The sequence below is a fragment of the Parasteatoda tepidariorum genome, chromosome 5 (assembly GCF_982258835.1).
Source record: "Parasteatoda tepidariorum strain Cologne lab strain chromosome 5, Ptep-v5.0, whole genome shotgun sequence".
Lineage (NCBI taxonomy): Eukaryota > Metazoa > Arthropoda > Arachnida > Araneae > Theridiidae > Parasteatoda > Parasteatoda tepidariorum.
The window spans coordinates 59,119,270-59,139,394 of NC_141759.1; the positions used below are offsets into that span (position 1 = coordinate 59,119,270).

General features: G+C 28.3%; 2 protein-coding genes across 8 annotated transcripts in view; one reads left to right on the top strand and one right to left on the bottom strand.

The window, feature by feature from the left end:
- Nucleotides 1-488: 488 nt before the first annotated feature.
- LOC107438875 (activating signal cointegrator 1) lies at nucleotides 489-20,081 on the bottom strand. Of its 4 annotated transcripts, none has more exons than XM_087164026.1 (9): nucleotides 19,768-20,081; nucleotides 17,892-18,104; nucleotides 14,561-14,742; nucleotides 9,741-10,029; nucleotides 5,691-5,866; nucleotides 4,006-4,124; nucleotides 1,627-1,721; nucleotides 720-816; nucleotides 489-637 (listed from the first exon to the last, which is right to left on the bottom strand). In XM_087164026.1, the coding sequence occupies exons 2-9, from the start codon at nucleotides 18,087-18,089 to the stop codon at nucleotides 576-578; spliced, it is 1,218 nt and encodes a 405-aa protein (XP_087020152.1). In that variant the 5' UTR covers nucleotides 18,090-18,104; nucleotides 19,768-20,081; the 3' UTR covers nucleotides 489-575. The 4 variants fall into 4 exon arrangements, with proteins under 4 accessions (XP_087020152.1, XP_042898437.2, XP_042898436.2 ...); XM_043042503.3 differs by lacking the exon at nucleotides 19,768-20,081 and adding an exon at nucleotides 18,337-18,418; XM_043042502.2 differs by lacking the exon at nucleotides 19,768-20,081 and adding an exon at nucleotides 18,271-18,409.
- The window catches only part of LOC107438219 (uncharacterized), a 42,778-nt gene continuing 41,158 nt past the window's right edge, over nucleotides 18,506-20,125 (top strand). For all 4 annotated transcript variants that reach the window (XM_087164020.1, XM_087164022.1, XM_087164023.1 and 1 more), the window contains exon 1: nucleotides 18,506-18,638. The gene's annotated coding sequence lies outside the window, so the exon portion shown is untranslated. The remainder of the gene's footprint in view (nucleotides 18,639-20,125) is intronic.

Below are 20,125 nucleotides of genomic sequence, written 5' to 3' on the forward strand. Positions count from 1 at the left end.
AAAATTTATTTTTCTTAAATAATGTCTTAAAACTCGTTATAAATATTTTGTGCTTTAAACTATCTATAAAATGTTAATGTTATAAAGAAAAATATTTTAAGTTTCTTATACATTCAAGAAAAAGTATTTTTAGGCAGATAATGAATGATGACAAATCGTTAAAACAACCCTATACTGTTAAATTCTTATTATACAAGACTTAATCTTACTACACTTTGGTTACTAAATAGCAATTTAAACTGTCTCCAAAACGTTTCATCGTTGTTACCTGATTGCTATTACTTTTATGGATCTTGTTCAATTAAACAGCTCAATCAGTCTAATTCAATTACTGTTAGCTGCAACAAATCTAGTTGCTACAAAATGGCACTTATTTTTCCCATGCTATGTATCGTTATTTATAAAACATAAGTGCTTCTTAATAATGACAACTATTTAATCTAAAAAAAAAAAAGTAATAAAAATCTTAAAAATAAATTCTGCAAATATGAGCAAAAGTTATAGAAAATTTATTAAATATTTTTCAACATAAAATATATAAATCTTTGCAAACAATTTCAAGTTATTGTTTTATTCTAACATGTTTGTCTGCATAACAACTTTTTTCCTGCTTGAAGCACATTACTATCCAATTTAACTGAAAGAAAGAAAAAAAAAGTAAAAACACCAGATATTAATTAAAATATATTCATAAAAAGAAACATCAAAACTCTACTCACATAGTTTATGCTGTCCTTTCATAGGAATTTTCAATTTCAATTCTTGCGGATTTTCACAAATAAATACATAGGGTGAAGCACTCTCACCTTCAGGAAACTACATAAGAAAAGAAACGCTTTGCATTCAAAATAAGTCAATTATATCTCCAATAAAAATGCATTTATATTGCATTTTTTAAAAAGAATTTAACAAAATAAAAAAATATTTTTCTATTTACAGATGTTTGCTTTTAACATTTTTTAAACGCAACACCAATCAGATTCTTTATTATTAAAAAAAGCTGTAGAGTAGAATTTCTCAGCATCTAAGCCATTCTTAAATGTTGATAGCTTCTACTCGTTCAGGACAAAAACTGAAATGTTACTGTCAAGAATAGTCTTTTTAGAGGGGAGGGAAGGACTTTGAAAAACTCAAATGAAATATGAATATTATAAAATATTTCTGAAGGAATAAATAAGTTCTTTTAAAAATAAATTAAACAAATCAATGTGGTGATGGGATAGCCTGGTTGGTAGGGCAATGGGCGCATGTCCAAAAGGTCAAAAGTTCAATCCCCGCCAGCTGAGCACTCCCCGTGTAGTAAATAATGACAAGTGCACGTTAAATCTGTTGGGGCACAAAGTCCACCATATTTCCATAACAAATATCTCTGAGGGTACTAAATTGGAGATCGATAGTTCTCTATTTCAGATAAAAATTTACGATATTTGGATGAATGAATGGGTCTACCCCATAAACGGGCAGTAATTTGTGTGTGTGAATGAAGTCGTATTCTTTGCCATAGATGGCACCACTGAAAAACAAGAAAAGCACCCTCTGCCTTAAATTTGCTTGGTTTCACCAAGAAGGCTTGCTGGTATTGGCAAGTGGTATTAGAAACAACAACAAAACAATGTATTACATTACTTGATTTTTATATTCTTCTTGGGGTAAACAATCCACAACATCTACACAGCCTAGTAAACATCCTGTAGGATATGTTTGAGGAAAGGCACAGTAACCTGTAAAAAAGAATTTTTTTTTTACAGGAATTAAAAAAAATATACTATTAAAATGCTAATTACTGTTAAGCAAAAATTAATGTTTAATTTCATTTATCGTTCATTTAAGTTATTTTTTTTATTGGTTACTTGAGCTGCAATAACACAGTAAAGACATTGAGCTGTAATAGTGAAGAATTCCAAATTCTTATCCCCAAGGCAGCTTGGAACCTACTCAGCTTCATATCAATGGGTATAAGATTGTCCAGAAAGCAAAGACTGCTATGGAGCACAATGCTAACGAAATGTCTTTGATCATGTTATCGGTCACTAAATTGTGGAGTCTTATGCATATCCGTCCGGCATTGTTTGTACTGCCATTAACTAAATCCAGGCATTTTTTGATAATTATTTACTGCAATATACAAATGGCAAACTTTTGTTATTTGCCTAAGGTGATTTATCCCCTTCCCTCTCATTCCCGCTTAAATGACGGGTTCAGGTTTCGCCCTCTATTTCTCGCTTCCGTGATATTGACAGGCTGGAGTGTTCAGTAGTAACGCGCCAATAAGAATAAAACTAATTTATTTCTTTTGACCGGAAAACATTTTATTTCTCATTTTATACACCAGATGGCAGTACCAGGATATTTTTAAGGTAATTGTAGATAGTTTATTTTAAACTAGATGTCAGCACTAATCAAATACAAATACAAAAAAATAGGCACTTTTATGACAGTTTTCTTGAAAATTAACCGATCGTTTAGGAGTTATTGACGATTTTCGTCATGCAAGCGGATATGTTTTAACCTCCATGGCCCTTTAGACCAGCAATTTTATTTTGGCCATGGAACCTTAAATCATCGACTTTCATATTGTCGTAATCCCAACTTATAAAATGTATCATCAGCAGTGAATGTATTAACCAAAAAGACTACAAATTAATTTGGATATATTTAGTGTGAAGAATCAAACTTCTTTATTGCATATTTACAGTTAGGTTATACGTCAGGGTTACGCCATCGACTTCCATTTGGCGTATCCCTAACTTATAAAGTTTATCATCTACAGTGAATATATTAATCAAAAGGACTACAAATTAACTTTGATACATTTAATGTGAAGAATCAATCTTAATGAATACAATTAATGCTTAATGAATTACAATTAGGTTATATGTCAGGCCATTGAATCCAAAGGTCTGTAGCGGCTTCTAGTTTTGAATTTGCTTTTGGCATATGACGGGCCAGGTTAAGGTTGTAATAAGTTAAGGGTGAATAAAATAAGCTGAATTACCGTTTTCGAAAACAAATTGTTATAAACTAAGAGAACAGTTATCAGATAAACATAAATCTTTATTTTTGAATTTAGTTAGTTTGAATTTGTAAATATGTATGCAATATTTGTAAATGCATATCTTTTTCATAATTAACTTAATGTATTGCTATTAGAAACTAAAAATAGGTTTTTTAAATTTTACTATTATTTTTGGCATTTTACATAAGTTCATAAAAAAAAAACAAATTAATAAATAAGTTATGGATTACTGGTTGGATACAAATATAATATTTTACAAATTAATTACTGGTTATGAAAAATAGAAGTTCTAACTTTTAAAATCCCTGTCACCTCACCACAGAACCCTAGGGCTCCACAGAACACCTTTTGAAAACCACACCCCATAGACCAACAATGGGCTGTTGCAAGAATACTTTTTGTTTTTTTTTCAGTATTATTTTATGTGTTTGCTTAAATTAAAAAAATATAAAAATAGTTAAAATCCTAAAAAAAATAGTTGTAAATGTTTTTTATTATAGCTTGGTATATTAAGTACAAAAGAAAGAATTTTTATTGAATGTCCCCAATTAAAACTAAATCCCCTAAATTTTTTTATTTATTTCCAAAGCACTAAATAGCATGATTATGTTCTTAGAAAGTACCTACAAGCAACAATGGTTATTTTCTTTTATTTGTAACTGTTGCATTTAATTTCTTTCACACTTAACTTTTAATGTGCATTTTCTTACTACCCAGTTCCAAATTGTTAATTACATCATGTAATTAATATGTTATTTTAATAAGTGAGTTACATAAGAGGTTTGGGACAACTTTTAAAATTATATTCAGTACTGGTCTTAAGCTTGTTTATTGTTTATCCATGAAAAGATTCTTAATCATAGAATTTTGAAAACAAGGCATGACAATTATGGATCTTAGCAATGTCAACTTTCAGTTGCTATAACAAATAAAAAAAATTTAAATTTTGTTTCAAGACAAAACTATCACCAATAAAATATCTCCCCAACCTTGTCGCCTTGAGTAAAAGGTCTCAATATCTGTTATTTCTTCTTTGATGGGAACTTTTCCAGCAGCATGTATCCACAGACGCCCTCTATAACTGGTATACCACACTCTTCCTTCATGCCTAGAAATAAACAATTAATTGGCTTAACTTATTTATATACAGCTAGACTATCTGGAAGATAAAACAATGACAAGATCACTCCAAGTTTAATTTTATGAGAGCAATAAAACATTTTATTATAGGATCACTTCAAAAGAAAATGTGGGGGCCGGGATAGCCTGGTCGGAAGGGTGCTGGGCCCATGTCCGAGAGTTCGAACCCCGCCGGCCGTAGACTCCCCGTGTAGTTGGTGACTGATGCATGTTAAAATTCTGTCGAGTCGCAAAGTCCTCCATGTTCCCATAACAAATCAATACCTCTGGGGTACTGGATTGGAGAAGTCGAATTCTTGGCCATAGATGGCGCCACTGAAAAACAAGAATTGCAGACTATGCCTCAAATTAGCTTGGTTTCACCAAACAGGGTTGCCCCTGTGGCAAGTGGCATTAGAACCAACCAACCAGAAAATGTGCTTATAAAACAGACTTGTTAAAAAAAAAAAAGAAAATGACCAAGTCAATCTTATTTCCATATTTGATACTAAAAATTAACAAATATGCTAACGAAATTGGCCTTCAAACAGAAGCATAGAAATCAACTCTGAAAAGATCGAAGAGGTTGATTCTTTTGTTTATCTCGGAGCTATTGTTGATAAACAGGATGGAAGTAAGGATGTTTCTCAGAGAATCAGACAAGCTAGATCCTGTTTTAGAGGTCTGTACAAATTTTGGAGAGCCTCAAATATAAAATTAAAAACAAAAGTAAAAGTCTATAAGGCTGCCGTGCGTTCCATTCTTCTGTATGGTGCCAAATGCTGGAGTCCCGCGGAAATCAGAAAAGAAAAGCTTTTCAAAATAGATGCTTAAAAATAATACTAAAAATCTTGTGTATTATAACAAATAAAGACCTTTTAACAAAAGCTAATATCCAATCTGTTGATAAAGAAACTTTTAAACGAAGATAGAGATGGCTCGCCCATATACTAAGAACAGATAGAAACAATCCTGCAAATGTTGCAAGCTCATGGGCGCCTGACGGAAAAAGAAAAAAGAGGGAGACCGGGACTAACATGGCAAAGATGCATTAAGGAAGATCTTAGTAGAGCAGAATTAACTGGATGGGAAGAAGGACGTTGCCAGGCCAAAGACGAGTGTGTGGAGAAAAAAACTCGAAGCCTTATGTGCCAGTTCGGCACAAAGAAAATAAGTTAATAGATATTACTGATAGTTTCTTTTAATATAAACTTAATAATAATATAACAATTTATACAGTTTTAAATAATAGAGAAAAATACACATTACATATTTTAAAATCTTTTAACAAATCCTAAAGAAAATATTTCAGAAAAAAGAATAATACTAACTATAAACTAGTAAAATTTTAAATTTGTATTACAAAACAGAGGAGTAAAATGAAAATAAAATATTTTAATCTTAGAATTTGACAATTGATACAAAAGAAAAAAAAAACCCTTTGAAATAAAACATCAAAGTTTAAAATCAGTTTAAAACTGATGAAATAAAAATAAAAATAGCAAAGTAGAAACACTAATGAATTATAGAAACAAATTAAAAATATATTTTGTACTTCTTGATTCCAGCAGTCAACAATGATGCATGAGGCTGATGCATACTGAGGCACATCCCTTCATCTGACATTTCTTGTAGCTCTTTATCTTGAATTCTTAATTTAGAACGTTTGTCGACACCTTCATCTATAGGAACTGCTTCATAATAATCCCGATGACGTTTATCCTCGATAAACTAAAAAAAAATTTTGTTTAAAAAAAAACTTTTAATGTAAATAGCGAATCAATTATAGGAAATCAAAACCTCTATGACCAAGGTTATATTTATCCTGATTCGTAACTTTTTAACTGACCTTTACTTAATTTTTTACCTTCATACTTTCGGAATTTTACTAGAAGATGGTGACTGGGTGAATGATAAAAAAAAATTCAATTTCTCTATAATAATCTCAACAAAGAGAGAATGTTCTTACAAGGGAATAACTCAAAGGAAAAGTGACTCTACATAAGACATCCTATACATACCTTCGCCAGAATTTTAAAATTGAAGGGGAAAAAAATGTGTAAAAAAATTATCATACAACTTTTATTTCTTTGATGATTGCAGCTGAAAACATTAATTCATTATTGTCACAGCCAGTAATAAAAATTAAAGCGACATGTTTTTAGCTAAAATATTTTTATAGCAACGAAAATTCCTATAAAAGAATTTTTAGTGATATAAATCTTCCAAAATATATTGAGCTAAGAATTTTAATACTTTTTTTTATTTTTAGATGTTTTATAAAAAAGGCATAAAAGTAAAAATAAAAAAGAAAGAATACATTTTAGATTATAAAATAAGGCTGAAAAAGATAAAATAATTAAAAAAGAAAACATTTTATTCTTGGAAATCATAATATTTTGTTTTAAATATCTTTTTTCTTTTCTTTGTCTCAACATAAAATTTTTAGAAAAGCATTTTTTAAAAAGTTATATTAATACATAATGGACGCCATAGCATTAAAAAAAAAAGCAATTTAAAATTTGTTAACAGTGACAATAGCAAGAATACGGGGGAACTGGAATTTCCTTTCGAAAAATTAACATATTGGAAATACTTTTTTATGTATATATATATATGAATGACTGAAATGCTATCAACATGCATACCAAGTTAAAACAATAATTTGCTATCAATATTTGTTTACCGTAAATTTTACAACACTATTTCAAGTTTTACCAGAATAGAGAAGATAAGTATTTTTTTAAAAGAAAAAAAAAATAGTTCAGTGGAAAATTGTCCGAAACAAAACATTTTGTTATGTAAAAAATAATTCTGTATCAGATTTTAAAAATGTACTATTATATTAACAATATTTTGAAACAGGTAATTCAGAGAGTCTTAAAATATTCTTAAATTTTTACCTAATATAAGCAGTAATTAACAAAAATAAACAAGAATCATTGAAAATATTTTTTTTAAATGACAAGCGTGAAAAATTACAGTATTTTAGTGTACCCTCATAAAAAAGATACACATTTCTTTAAAATTAAAATAAAAGATTATTTTAGCTGGTTATCTTAGTAACTAAAAAGGGTGATATATTAAAATATTCTCTTGGTCTTGAAAGAACTTGATATTTACAGCTATAACTAGAACACATTTTAACTTCATGATCTTGACATTTAAATACAATTATATCAGATTTCAGAAATTTTTTCTTATACTAAAAATATTCAGAAATTAATTGAGTTGACACTTTTTTTGATAATGTAATGTAAATGTTTATAATGTAAGGAAATGTAAAATATTCTGAATTGAAATAATTTTTTTTTTTTTAAAAATGCAAAAAGGTGCAAACTTTATTCGGTAAGAAGTCACAACATTTTTATAAAAAAGGCTATCAAAACAATTTTGCAATTTACTAATCTTTGATAAAATATACCTTAACATTAAATTAAAAACACATAAAAAGAACTATTCAAAAGGAATACTATTATTTTTTAATCCTCTAGCTTACGTATATTTAGGTAGATGAAAATATATATACAAAACAAAAAGAATACACTAAAATCCATTAAATTCCGTATCAGAATCAGATTCTCAGCAAAGTTCTGCTCAGTTATCGGAAGGTCCAGACATGCATCATCCTCACTTTTGATGTCTTCTTCCTTATTTGTGTTATCACAGACTAAATGACCTTCACTCTCATAGATATTGTTACTGATGCAATATTTTTTAAAAGATAAAATTACGACAAGGAAAGGTATATGCTTTTTTTACCCACTGTGCAACCATTACTAGATCTTTTCGTTACTATAAGAGAGTGGGTATATTTTAATTTCCAAGCATTGCATGCCTTATTTATTTTTTAACATTGGCTTATATATATATGTATATGTGCTCCTCACACTATTGTATTGATATATTTTGCTTTGGCTATGTTGATACAATATCAGAAAGCACTCTTTTTTGAGGATATAATCGTGTGGGCTGATGAAAAGATTATATCTTTTATTTTCCGGATTTTTCAAAAAAAAAAATTATAAATTTTTCTTATTTTTCCCTCAGTTGTTTGTTATTCTTTTATTATTGTTTTTCTTTCCCCCCTTTTTTCATATGTCTGTAATTTTCCTTCGTTTTATCTTCATTTTGAACTTATCTTATGAGTTCTGTTTACTTGCAGCTTATGTGCAATAAATGAAACTTATTATTTTCTTAATTTTCTTCTTGTTTTTTTGTATTTATTTTGCTATATTGTATATATATATTATATACACGAGTTTTGAATTTTTGACGAATTTCAAGATAAAAAGTGCACTCTTCGACTTAGATGAGTTAAAATTCAGAAATATACGGCATATATTTTTTCTTCTTCAAAAATACATTTTAATTTCGATATTTCTAGTTTAATTTTCATTATTTTTTTTTAGTTTAATATTTGACCAAAAATATATTTTTGTCAAATTTATTTAAGACATTTAGTTTTATATTTTTTAGTTTAATGTTTCGATTTTATTATTTCCTTAAAATTAGTTTTTATTGATGACAGATGTATTACTAAGATCTCCAGTACATATATATTATTAAATCGTATCTTTAGGTGTAATAACAATATTTAGATTTTCCATGTAAGAAGTTTTTAGCATCATATATTTTTTCAAATATTTTTTTATTTGCTTTTTTATCTTTTGGGGTAAATGTTAATTCTACTTTATTGTATAACTATTTATTTATATACATGAGTGAATACAAATCTATGTCTGAATCAAAATGTAAATTATGTCTAAATCAAAATGTTTTTGAGTAGCGAAAAAAATTTTTTAAGCAGTTATGATCAAAATGTTGTGTCATTGAAATGTATTTCCCAGCGTTAACAAATTTAAATGAGAAAAATTATAAAATTTATTAATTAAAATCTTTCAGATTTAATTTATTTAAAAAAAAAATTTGTTTCCCAGAGGTAAATTATTTTTTGTTAACTATTTTGATGGTATAAAAAGATTAGATTAACTATAAGATCGTCATAATCACCTAAAAGACTTTAAGCAGATAAAATTTTGGAAAACTGTTTCACATTTAAAATGATAATATATAATTACTATTCATAAAATGATACGTATTTCAAAATAATAAAATGAGTAAAAGTTTATGACCCTTGGCATTGGCCGCTACCTAAGAAAAGTTGGCACGTTCTGTTGGAAACAATTCAGTATATGGTGATAGTGAATCAGAAATATTAAAAGATGCTACAGTATCAGGAGATCCATCAGAAAAGGAAAATGACTAAACAGAAAAACTTTAGCGAAACGTAAAATCAAATAAAAAAGCAAAGATAAGGACATTGTAAGATTTAACTGCTTTATGAATAAATACATATTATACAACTTTTAAGATATCAGTACAGTTAGTCATTTGACTGAAATGTTAAAAAAATAATTGATATTCAATTTCCAATATTCCAAAAGTTTCGGTCTCACTTTGAGTTTGTAACATATAGGTTTGACTGTATATTAGAATCGGATTTTAACAATTCTCCAGTCAAATACTCCTAAAAATATTATTATACTTATTTGTAATTAATATATATACTAGAAAATTATGAATATATGATTCAGTAACTTACAACAGGTTGAATATTCGAAGGCAAATCTGAAAAGTCATGTTCTTGGAATTCAAATATACTTGTATCAGATTTTAATAAATCATCTGGATCAATACTTAAATCTGGTATATCTTCAACTACTTTTCTTCCAGCGAAATCGAAAGTGAAAGCGTTATTTCGGCGACTATGCATTTTATCATGCATTTCCTCCTTTTTCTTATTTAATATTTTTCTTTCTTTTTCAGAAAGCCACTGTGAATTCACATGAAAATAATCATTTTCATCATCAATAACTTTAGTTCTTCTCTCTCTGAAATTGAGGATATAGGAAATTGAGGAATTGAAGGAATAGATTGAAAAAAAACAGCACATACAGTGTTTTTGCTAGAAAATTTTTGGATTATTTTCTCATAAATCTATTTTTTAAAGCATTTTAAATCTTTTTTTAAAGTAAATTATGTCATACATACACCTCATATATGTCTAAATATAGTTTTTTAGAAATCATGTTGTGAAAATGTATATATAGGACGTGTTTCATTTTGTGATATTTTATTATCAACGTTAAGTTCGATAAATTAAAACAATACATATAATATGACAGTTTAATAAGAAAAAGCAAAAAATTTATAACTAAAAAGAAAACATGAATAGTAAAATATATGTTACATATAAAAGCAAAAATAACCTAGCTTTTTCCTAAAACCTTTTAACAAGTTTGATAAATTTAAAGAATAGCCGTGATGGCTCGGAAGTTAAGGCACTGAGCTATTGTTGAAAAAAAAATGGAGATTAATACCCAGTGGTGGCTTGAAGTTTACATAGCTTTAGATTGATGTGTACAAGTTGGTCTGGGAAATAAAGGTTGGTTGTGCACATTATCGACTACATTCTCAACATCATGCTGTTTATCACATGATTATGGAATCTTAATCACCATGATCCCTGACGGGTTGTTGCAAGAATACTTTAGATTTAAAGAATGATCAATATTCTTACATTCTTAAATTTGAAAATTCTAATTACTAAACTCTGTGGCAGAATTTTTTTGAGCTACCTGCAACAAAACTCTCTAGCACTAATATCTTTCTGCAAGACACTTTTAATAATAACAAACATATATGCTATTAATTTAAAATTTATAAAAAAGCGCTGTGTATACAAAGAAAAAGCCATAATATATATTTTTTTAATTGCTCATGTAATAATTTTTTATTCTAATATTGTAGGTGATATTCTTGCATTCTGTTGGGGGGCAGGAACGCACAAATCATTTCCTTCTTCGCATTTTGTAAATAATTAACACAGTAAAAAAATAATTAAAAATCATGGAATCCGTAGTAGTAATTGCTGTAAAAAAAATCGAAGACGAAATCACGTGAATCGGACTCCTCAAAAGAATTTTTTTGAGCTATCTGCAACAAAACTCTCTAGCACTAATATCTTTCTGCAAGATACTTTTAATAATAACAAACATATATGCTACTAATTTAAAATTTATAAAAAAGCGCTGTGTATACAAAGAAAAAGCCCATAATATATATTTTTTTAATTGCACATGTAATAATTTTTTATTCTAATATTGTAGGTGATATTCTTGCATTTCGTTGGGGGACGGGAACGCACAAATCATTTCTTTCTTCGCCTTTTGTAAATAATTAACACAGTAAAAAAATAATTAAAAATCATGGAATCCGCAGTAGTAATTGCAGAAAAAAAGATCAAAGACGAAATCATGTGAATCGAGCTCCTGAAATGCGAATTTCGTATCGAGATTAGGTTGTTGTAATAAATAATGTTGTATAAAAAATATCGGACTTAAAAACTATGGGGTAATAGCAATAAATGCCAAAAATTCGATAGAATTATTGCCTGAAAATGTAAATACTCAAATGCACGATTCGAATTTCCCATATTGTTTGAAATCTATTACGATATTTAAAATCTACGAGAAAATCAATATCAATAACTGCTGAAAATACAATCGAAACATTGCATCGATTTACTATCGGAGTAAATTGAGAGCATGAAAAAGTGATTATCTAAATGCATGATATGAATATTCCGTGTAAATTTCTGCAGAAAAGAAAAGAAATGTTTTTTTTTGCTTTCCAAAATAAAAAATTTTCTGTAAGAACTCAATAACGTTCTGCGACAATATCGCCGTGATTTTGCCGCAGGGTTACTAAATAATTGTGTTTTTAAAGAGAGTATTATAAAAAAAAATTTTAAATTACACATTTATATTGTAACACATCTTACAAACACTCATATATAAATATATTAAAGAAAATTGCTACAATTAACCCGACCTGCCTTTGGGGTGAGTTAAGCAGAACCTTGATCTCTATATTTTTAAAAGTCATTGAAGAATCATGGCTATGATATCACAAAAGGATTTCTTAATAACAATAGTGATTTTTTTTTAAAAATTAGTTTTGGTATTAAAAGTTTTAAAACTTTATTTTCTATTTCAATCATTTGGAAAAATGCAAAATGTCTTCACATTTCTAATTGGGTATAATATGAAAAAAACACAACTACTTCGATTTAGTAGGAACAACATATGACGCAATGCTAAACGAATGGAATTTAGTTGTTGTTTATTTAGTTATTGTTATTAGTAGTTGTTGTTATTTGTTTTAGTTGTTGTTGTTTATTTAGTTGTATTTAGTTTCAATAACTTTTCTTTATAATGCAATAAAATCTGGCGAGCAGCTATTTAAACGATCGAACACTTCGTTTGTTTATTTGTGGCTTGAAGTTAGGCTCGCAGAAAATGCCGTTCATGGGTTAAATTTAGTAGGAACAACACAACCTGTGACGTAGGCTATATTATACCCAATTATAAAAATGAAAATCATAATATTAAATAATAAGATAAATTTAAACATTTTGATTATTATGAAGATGATTATATTAGCAGGGTTTTTTAAACCTAAAACTTCTTTCTTCTAAAGCAGAGGTCGCCAAAGTGGTCTATATAGACCCCCCAGGTGTCTATTTAACATAATTGGGGGTCAATCTGAGCCAGGGGGTCGATCCAAATCCGAAGGGTCGAAGAAAAAACAGTTCTTAATATGTAAATCCCAAATATCTAATTGAGTATGTAAAATTTGTGAATTTTTTTTATAATTAACTTAATAGCAGTTTCTTTATAGAACATAAATTAATAAACGCATCATCAAAAATGTGGACATCAACCTGCAAGATGAGTTTGCTGAATTATTATCGGATCTTGAAGTAAAGACGCTTTTTAAAAATTTAACAATAAGTAAATTTTGAACAAATATAAATGTAATGCAAAAATATGTAGAACTTTATGAAATAGCTCAGCCTTTTTATGGGAGCTTTTCCAAGTTCCTATATAGTTGAAGCCGGTGTCAGTCACGTAAGTTCAATCTTAACTAAGTACAGATATAAATTAAATGTGGAGTTATGAGGGGATTTAAAATTAAAATTGACCAATTTTGAACCCAATATAGCGAACCTTGCAAAAAAACACCAGGCACACTCATCTCATTGGTTAAGAAGCAATAAATCTGTAGTTACTTTACTTATTATTTCTACTTATTTATAATTACTTATTATTTAATAAATATTAAGGTATTTAAATTTCAACATTAATATATTTTTCATAAAACTATTGTTACACAATGTACTATTACTTTAATAAATGTTTAAATCATGAAATAAATGTGCAAACACAGTATCTAATAGAGTTTTATCTTAATAAACGGAAAATTACTTTTATGGGGGTCGATGGAGATTTCGAAAAATTATATAGGGGTCGATGATGAAAAAAGTTTGGCTACCCATGTTCTAAAGGCTTAGGGCCAGATACATCAGGGATATATATAAATTATAAGATAATCGAAAACTTGAAACAAAATAATAATAATAACATGAGAGTTTAAATTGTTATATATGAGAGTTATAAATTGTCTGTTTTAATGAATGATATTTAAAAACAAAATCATAATTGTTTGGGTTAAAAAGTTAAATTGTCATAAATGTAGGGATCTTAAGGCAATTTTTTAAGCCAACATAACAATGGGATCAGGATATAAAACACAACAGAAAATAGAATAGCATCTTAAGGAAAAAGAGAAAACTGTCAAGAAAATGAAAAAAGGAACATAGTTAAAGAAAATGTATTGCATTTTTGCAACTTAGTACATTAAAAATCAGTAAGAAAAAAAAAAGAAAATCTGAAAAATTAGGAACTTTAAGATAGAAACAGAAAATGTATAAATACTACTGGTACTTTTCTATTTTGCTGGTGCGAGCATTTCAGCATTTTAAAATTTTATTTTATTTCTTTAAGTTTTTTTTTTAAGCTAACGAAACCAAAAAAAATTACATTTACATAAATCCGGTGACTTTTCATTGTCAACTTTATTGCTCACGCTGGCGAAATAGAAAAGTACCATGCTACTTTATGCATTATTTTAAAGGGCAACTTTTTGGACGTGCTAAATATTTGTTTATCTAATGTGTATGGACCTCATTTAGTTCATCTTAAAAAATAGTTGAGCTGTATTTACTTTTCTTGAATTGGCAATTTCTACCCAGGGCATTTAATCACTTCTTTTAAGTAAAAAGAGGGAGGTTTCAGTTTAACAAAACAGAGATTTTAGAAAGTATTTTTGAGTAGCTGTGAGATAGGTGTAGCTGTAAGGTATACAAATTTATATTTTTACATGACACAATATCTTCTTTAAGGAGCTAATAACCAAGAAATATATTTTGTAGTATATAAAGCTTTTATGTAGTATTCTGAAGTACAACTATAAAAAGTACCAGATAAAATTGAAAAAGATAATGAAAACTATACATACGCATTACGGTCATATTCAATTAGTTTGTCTCGATGTTGAATAGCACTTTGAAGTTTAGAGTCCAATTTAACATTCATATCAATAGTCTCATTGTTTGAATCTGTACTCATTAATTTATTATAGAGTTTGAAGCTTTGTTTACTCTGACGTGCAATTATTTCTTGTTCTCCTCTAGTGCAAACCTTAAAAAAAATTAATAAAGATAACATTTAGTAATAATATATATATAGACAGATAACAAAAACATTAATATGGCAATATTCTTTTTCAGAATGTACTCTTAAAACCAGTATGAATTAAAAAAGTACGAGAATCTCCGGTAGCTTAAAATTTTAACTAATAATTGTTTTAAAACATCAGCTTGGGAAGAAAGTTCGAACTAGGTTAACGGAACTTTGATATCTTAGTTTTTTTTAACCCTTTCGCTCCTAATGGGTCACATACGTCCCAAGCAAATTTCAAAAAACTCGTTTGGGACAGAAAACCTTCCCTGTCTAATGGGAGACTTTCCCACCCGTGCTGCCAATATTTTTGAAGGTATTTTCATTCACAGAACATAGATGGCGCTACCGTGCATAATGCTGTCCTACTCATAGTTTATACTACCAAAATTTTTCCGTTGTAAAAAATAAACTCGTCGCGGAAGGGTTAAAAGCTTTAGAGCTGATTTGTTACCAGTATGCTTCTGCTTTTTGGTGATTTTTTTACTGCCAACCAGTTTTGGCATATTTCCATTGGTGCCAATTTCAAGACATCCCAGATTGGAATCAAATATTGCAGTCCAACAAAATTTTCATTTATCAAAATGTTATCATTGTAACTGAGAAAAAAAAAAAAAAACTTCATTGCACTGATAAAGGAGTACCAAAACTTTTATCATGCACTACATGTATATGTGCAAGCATGTCATATTGCTGTAATAAATCAACAGAATCTTTGCATTTTAGTAGAACTCAAAATAACACAAACATGTGACAGAATGAAAGAAATACTGAAATGGTTTAAAGAAGCCAAGTTGTCAACATATTTTAAGATATTAATGCACAATTACACAAAAAGATACTGAAAATTCACATGTCTGATAACATGTTTTAAGCATGCAGTTAGCAAAAATGGAATGCCCGTTCAATGCATGCTACGATTAAATAAAATTTCCCATTTCTAATTTGTGTTTTTAGATCTTCTTTACATGAGCCCTCCTTGCACCTTGTGGTGAAAAGTAGAACTAATTTTTAAAAGCAAATTTCTTTTCTCATAATCCATATATACGAAGTTTCATTGATATTTGTCCATGAAAATTGAGTGTGTATTGGTTTAAATAGAGTAACTTTTATAATGGTTATATTCAACATTGCATTATCATATTCTACAGGGCTTATTTTGAAAAATGGTATAGTTGTTTGATTATTTGTCAGTTATTGTTATGTGTGGGATAACGTAAAATTCAGGGTAACAAAAAATAGAAGTATATTTTTTAAAAATTGACACTCACGAGATGAACTACCAGAAAAAATGTGTAATCTTAGGCAGTGGCGTACGCAGAATTTTTTCAAAGGGGGTGTTCAGAATTTTCTGAAACTACTAAAAGAAATTCGAGTCTGTAATAAAGCACTATTATTTCCCTAATTTAGACAGCTAGACAATTTTGACTTTTTATTTAAACAACATTGTTCAGTTAAATTTTGATTTGATTTTTTAAGTTTAAGAACATAATGTAATATCTTCTGAAAAAAGTCCAATGTCATATGGGTGGGAAGTAACACTTTGAGGGCCACTTTCACATTCATCAGATTTTGTTATGCTAGAAACGTTTTCTTCAACGGAAGTATCACTTTTCTGTACAACAGAAAAACTTACATTGGTACTAGATGCTGTCACCTCACTAAGTTCAGGTCGTGATTTTTTCTCAAAGTAATAAAAAATTGTTAAATTCTTGCCTTTTGACATCCTAAAGATCCAAGAACAACAAATATATATATATATATATATATATATATATATATATATATATATATATATATAAAAGTAGGCATAAGGCACATAAAAATAGTCTTAAAAAATAATAATTCGCATAATTTTTACTAAAATTTTAATTTTTGCCATTTTGTCTGAGCTCAAGGGGGGTGTTTAAACCCCTCCCTTGCATACGCCACTGATCTTAGGATGGTTTTTTACTTTTAGATACAATTTCAACAGGCTATTTACTTTTAGATACAAAAAAACAAAAACAAATTCAGAGCTTCCAGAACATTTATTTTTGATTGAGAAGAATCTTGCATGCTACCAGAAACTAGAAAAAGGAACATCTACCAAATCAGTAAATGTAAAGTCTACCAAATCAGTAAATGCAAATGTAAAGTTCTTTAAATTATTGGATAATTTCAAGATTCAAAGTCTGAAGTTTGTTAAAAAATTCCACTAACAAATTTTACAATTTAAGCTTCCATACTTCCACCTACCCACCCTTTTTGTGCTTTGTCCATTCCACAACCATTCTCATTTAGACCTAAGGGGGAAAATCCCTCTCACCGACCAAGGGACAATAAGATTGAATAGAAGAATTTCAGAAAATCTACAAACAGCTAATAAAGTCTCGTTTTTTTAGGAAGAAAAAAGAAGACCCGGGTAAAGTTAATGTGAAGGAAAAAATTATTTCCATCTGTTAGAAGAACACACTAAGAGGGGTAACTTTTAAAAAAAAAATCATTTATAAATAAATAAATAAAAAAAGCATAACATCAGATTTAACATTATTTATATAGGCAATTTTCCCAGACCAGCAGATAACGACATAGCAGAAAATTACACGGGGATATTTCCATATCGTGACCTGTCACACCATCTACAATCGCCAAGGTGCCAAATAGATTTTAAACTTGCAAATTTTTTTTGTAAAAAAAAAACCTGTAGATATTTGTCTGGGGGTGGCTACGAGTTATATCTTTTAAGATGTTTCCTATCTGTGATGTTTTTTTTTTTTTTTTTTTTAGTTTCCCAGGAGCCACTGCCCGAAAGTATGCCCAGACTTGGCAATTATTCTGCCACAGATCACGATACCGAAGTCTCGCCAATTACATAGTCCCCCTCAATATTTCAGTCAAATAAAGACAATTTTCATAAACCATTGATTTAAATTTTTCAAAGTTATAAACAAGAAGAAAAAAAAGAGATATCTTTTTAATATGCAAAATTTAGGAACTACAAATTTTCTGAGCATTCTAATTTTGTCCTCCTGAAAAATTTAAACCATGGGGCAGTCTTTGCAATAAGTAGTGTGGTTGCCAATATAAAAATTAAACACAATATTTGTATGAAAATTTCTTGCATTTACCAAATGTTTACAAGTGAAACAAGGACCAGATCCTTCCTGCTCGCAAACAATACGGCCGCACTTCAGGCAGTTATTTATTAAATTGTGCCTAGAAGCTTCACATGTGCATGGTCTCCTGCCAGGAAGAAGATATTTATCCTGGGCTAAATCAGATGCACTCAAAGGAACAAATTTTGAACTTTTTCCTGATTTCCTCATGATCTATTTTCAAAACTGAAAAGTAATTTACAACAATTAAAATAAATGATGTTAAAGCAGGAATGGTCAATTATTTTTGAGTAATAACCTAATAAATTGAATTTGTTAAAAAATAAATTTATTTAAGACTAAAATCAATCATAGTCTGCAAAAAGCATTCAGAGAAAAAAAACTTAATCACATAATCTGAAAAACGATACAAAACGCCTCCATAAACTTCCTATAAATTTATATGATTTATTCTCACTTCTTTCATTATTTACATTTTACAATGTTTAAAGTAGCAGATGTAGATACCTGTTACTCACACACTAGTACCCGTTCTTAATTTTTACTAGTTATAAAAAGGAAATTTTTTTTTTACTGTTTTACCTTTTCTTGATCCCTATTGGTTACAAGATGTAAAAGTTCCTACAGCGACTGCGCAAAGTGCTATTGCTCCGCCTATCACATGAATTTGCATCTGTCAACAAATACAACATGGCAACATTGTAAGCGTGATTAGAAACAAGCACGTGTCATCGGTTATCATATCGTTTAAATTGAGAGGTATTTATTTAAATTAAGATGTTGCAATTAAGAAGTGTTTTGTTATATCATTATTTAGTTGTTGAATATCATTTAAACTAATTTATTAATGTGAAAAATTCTTGATCATACTGACTCAATTTACAATTTATTTTACATTATTGATGTAATTATAATAAAATAAGTACCTATAAATAATCTTAACGATGTACTTATTTAGAATACATGTTTTAATAAAGCATATAAATTTAACATGCTCATGAAACTAGGAATGTTATGAGGAGTTGAATCAAAATTTTTATACATAAGATGTATAAATCATAATATATTGTATTTACACATGCATTAAACTGCTTTTATGATAAAATTTGCTAATTATAATAAAATCAAAATTAATTAATTTGGCAAATGTTATAAATTATTATAAAATTAGATTATTTTCTTATACCTGGGTATTTCCTTTAGCTCACAGTGTAAGTGTTATTTTGCAAAATCTTTTAAAAACTATTAGTGCCATGTCCATTCAAAAATTAATCTAAATTAAATAAAGTAACCCTCTGTTTGATATTAGATTCTTTGAAATAACAGTCTATGTAGTATCATCCTTGTTTTTTTTTTTTTTTTAAAGGAGATTGTCAGAAAATTTTATGATACATTTTCTAAATATGAACTGTAAATTTGTTGATATATTGAGAAAAAAATAGTTATAACCTTAATTTAAATGAAGTTATGCAAATAAATAAACTTCCAAAAGGCAAGTTTAATTATAAATGTACTTTTTAGTTTTTTTTATTATGTTGCTGATTCAAAAATATTAAGTGAAGGCTCATTTCTTAATTTAAGTCCAACCTTAATTAAGTAAACAATAACAATCTCCAGCTTTTTTTTAAGAAAAATAACATATATTAAAAAGAATTGTGTTGTATATTCTTAGGATTTATATTAATATCATAAAAATGTTATTTAAAGTTCATTTTTAGTATAAAGCTGTGATTTGTGTCTTAATGGGAGTTAAAAAGTTTATATAAAAAAAAAAAAAAATTACCTTATATATTATATATAAAACATATCTCAAAATAGGAACAACTTATCAATCAGACTCTGAACTTATATTTAAAAGAGATTCTTTTAATCTCATGTTTGTTTTTACCTTTAATTAATTGATTTCTATATTGATTGAGGAGAATTCTCTCTATTTGTCTGAAATATTGAAGACATTAAGACAATTTTAATTATTTAGGGGGACATAAACAATTAAAAGACTAAGGCTACCAAGGCATCTTTAAATTTATAAAATCTTTTTTGAAATGAGGCATAAACCCTTTCCTTATGTTATTTATTACTTAAAAGGTCGATTACAAAGAAATTTATTTAATAGAATATCATTTATAGACGGTTCAACTAAGAAAGCTAATGCTAGTGTAGTATCTGGTATTTAATGGTAGCTAAACATACCTAGTATTTAATACCTGTTAGTTTTTATCTCTTATGGAGCTGGAGCTGAGATA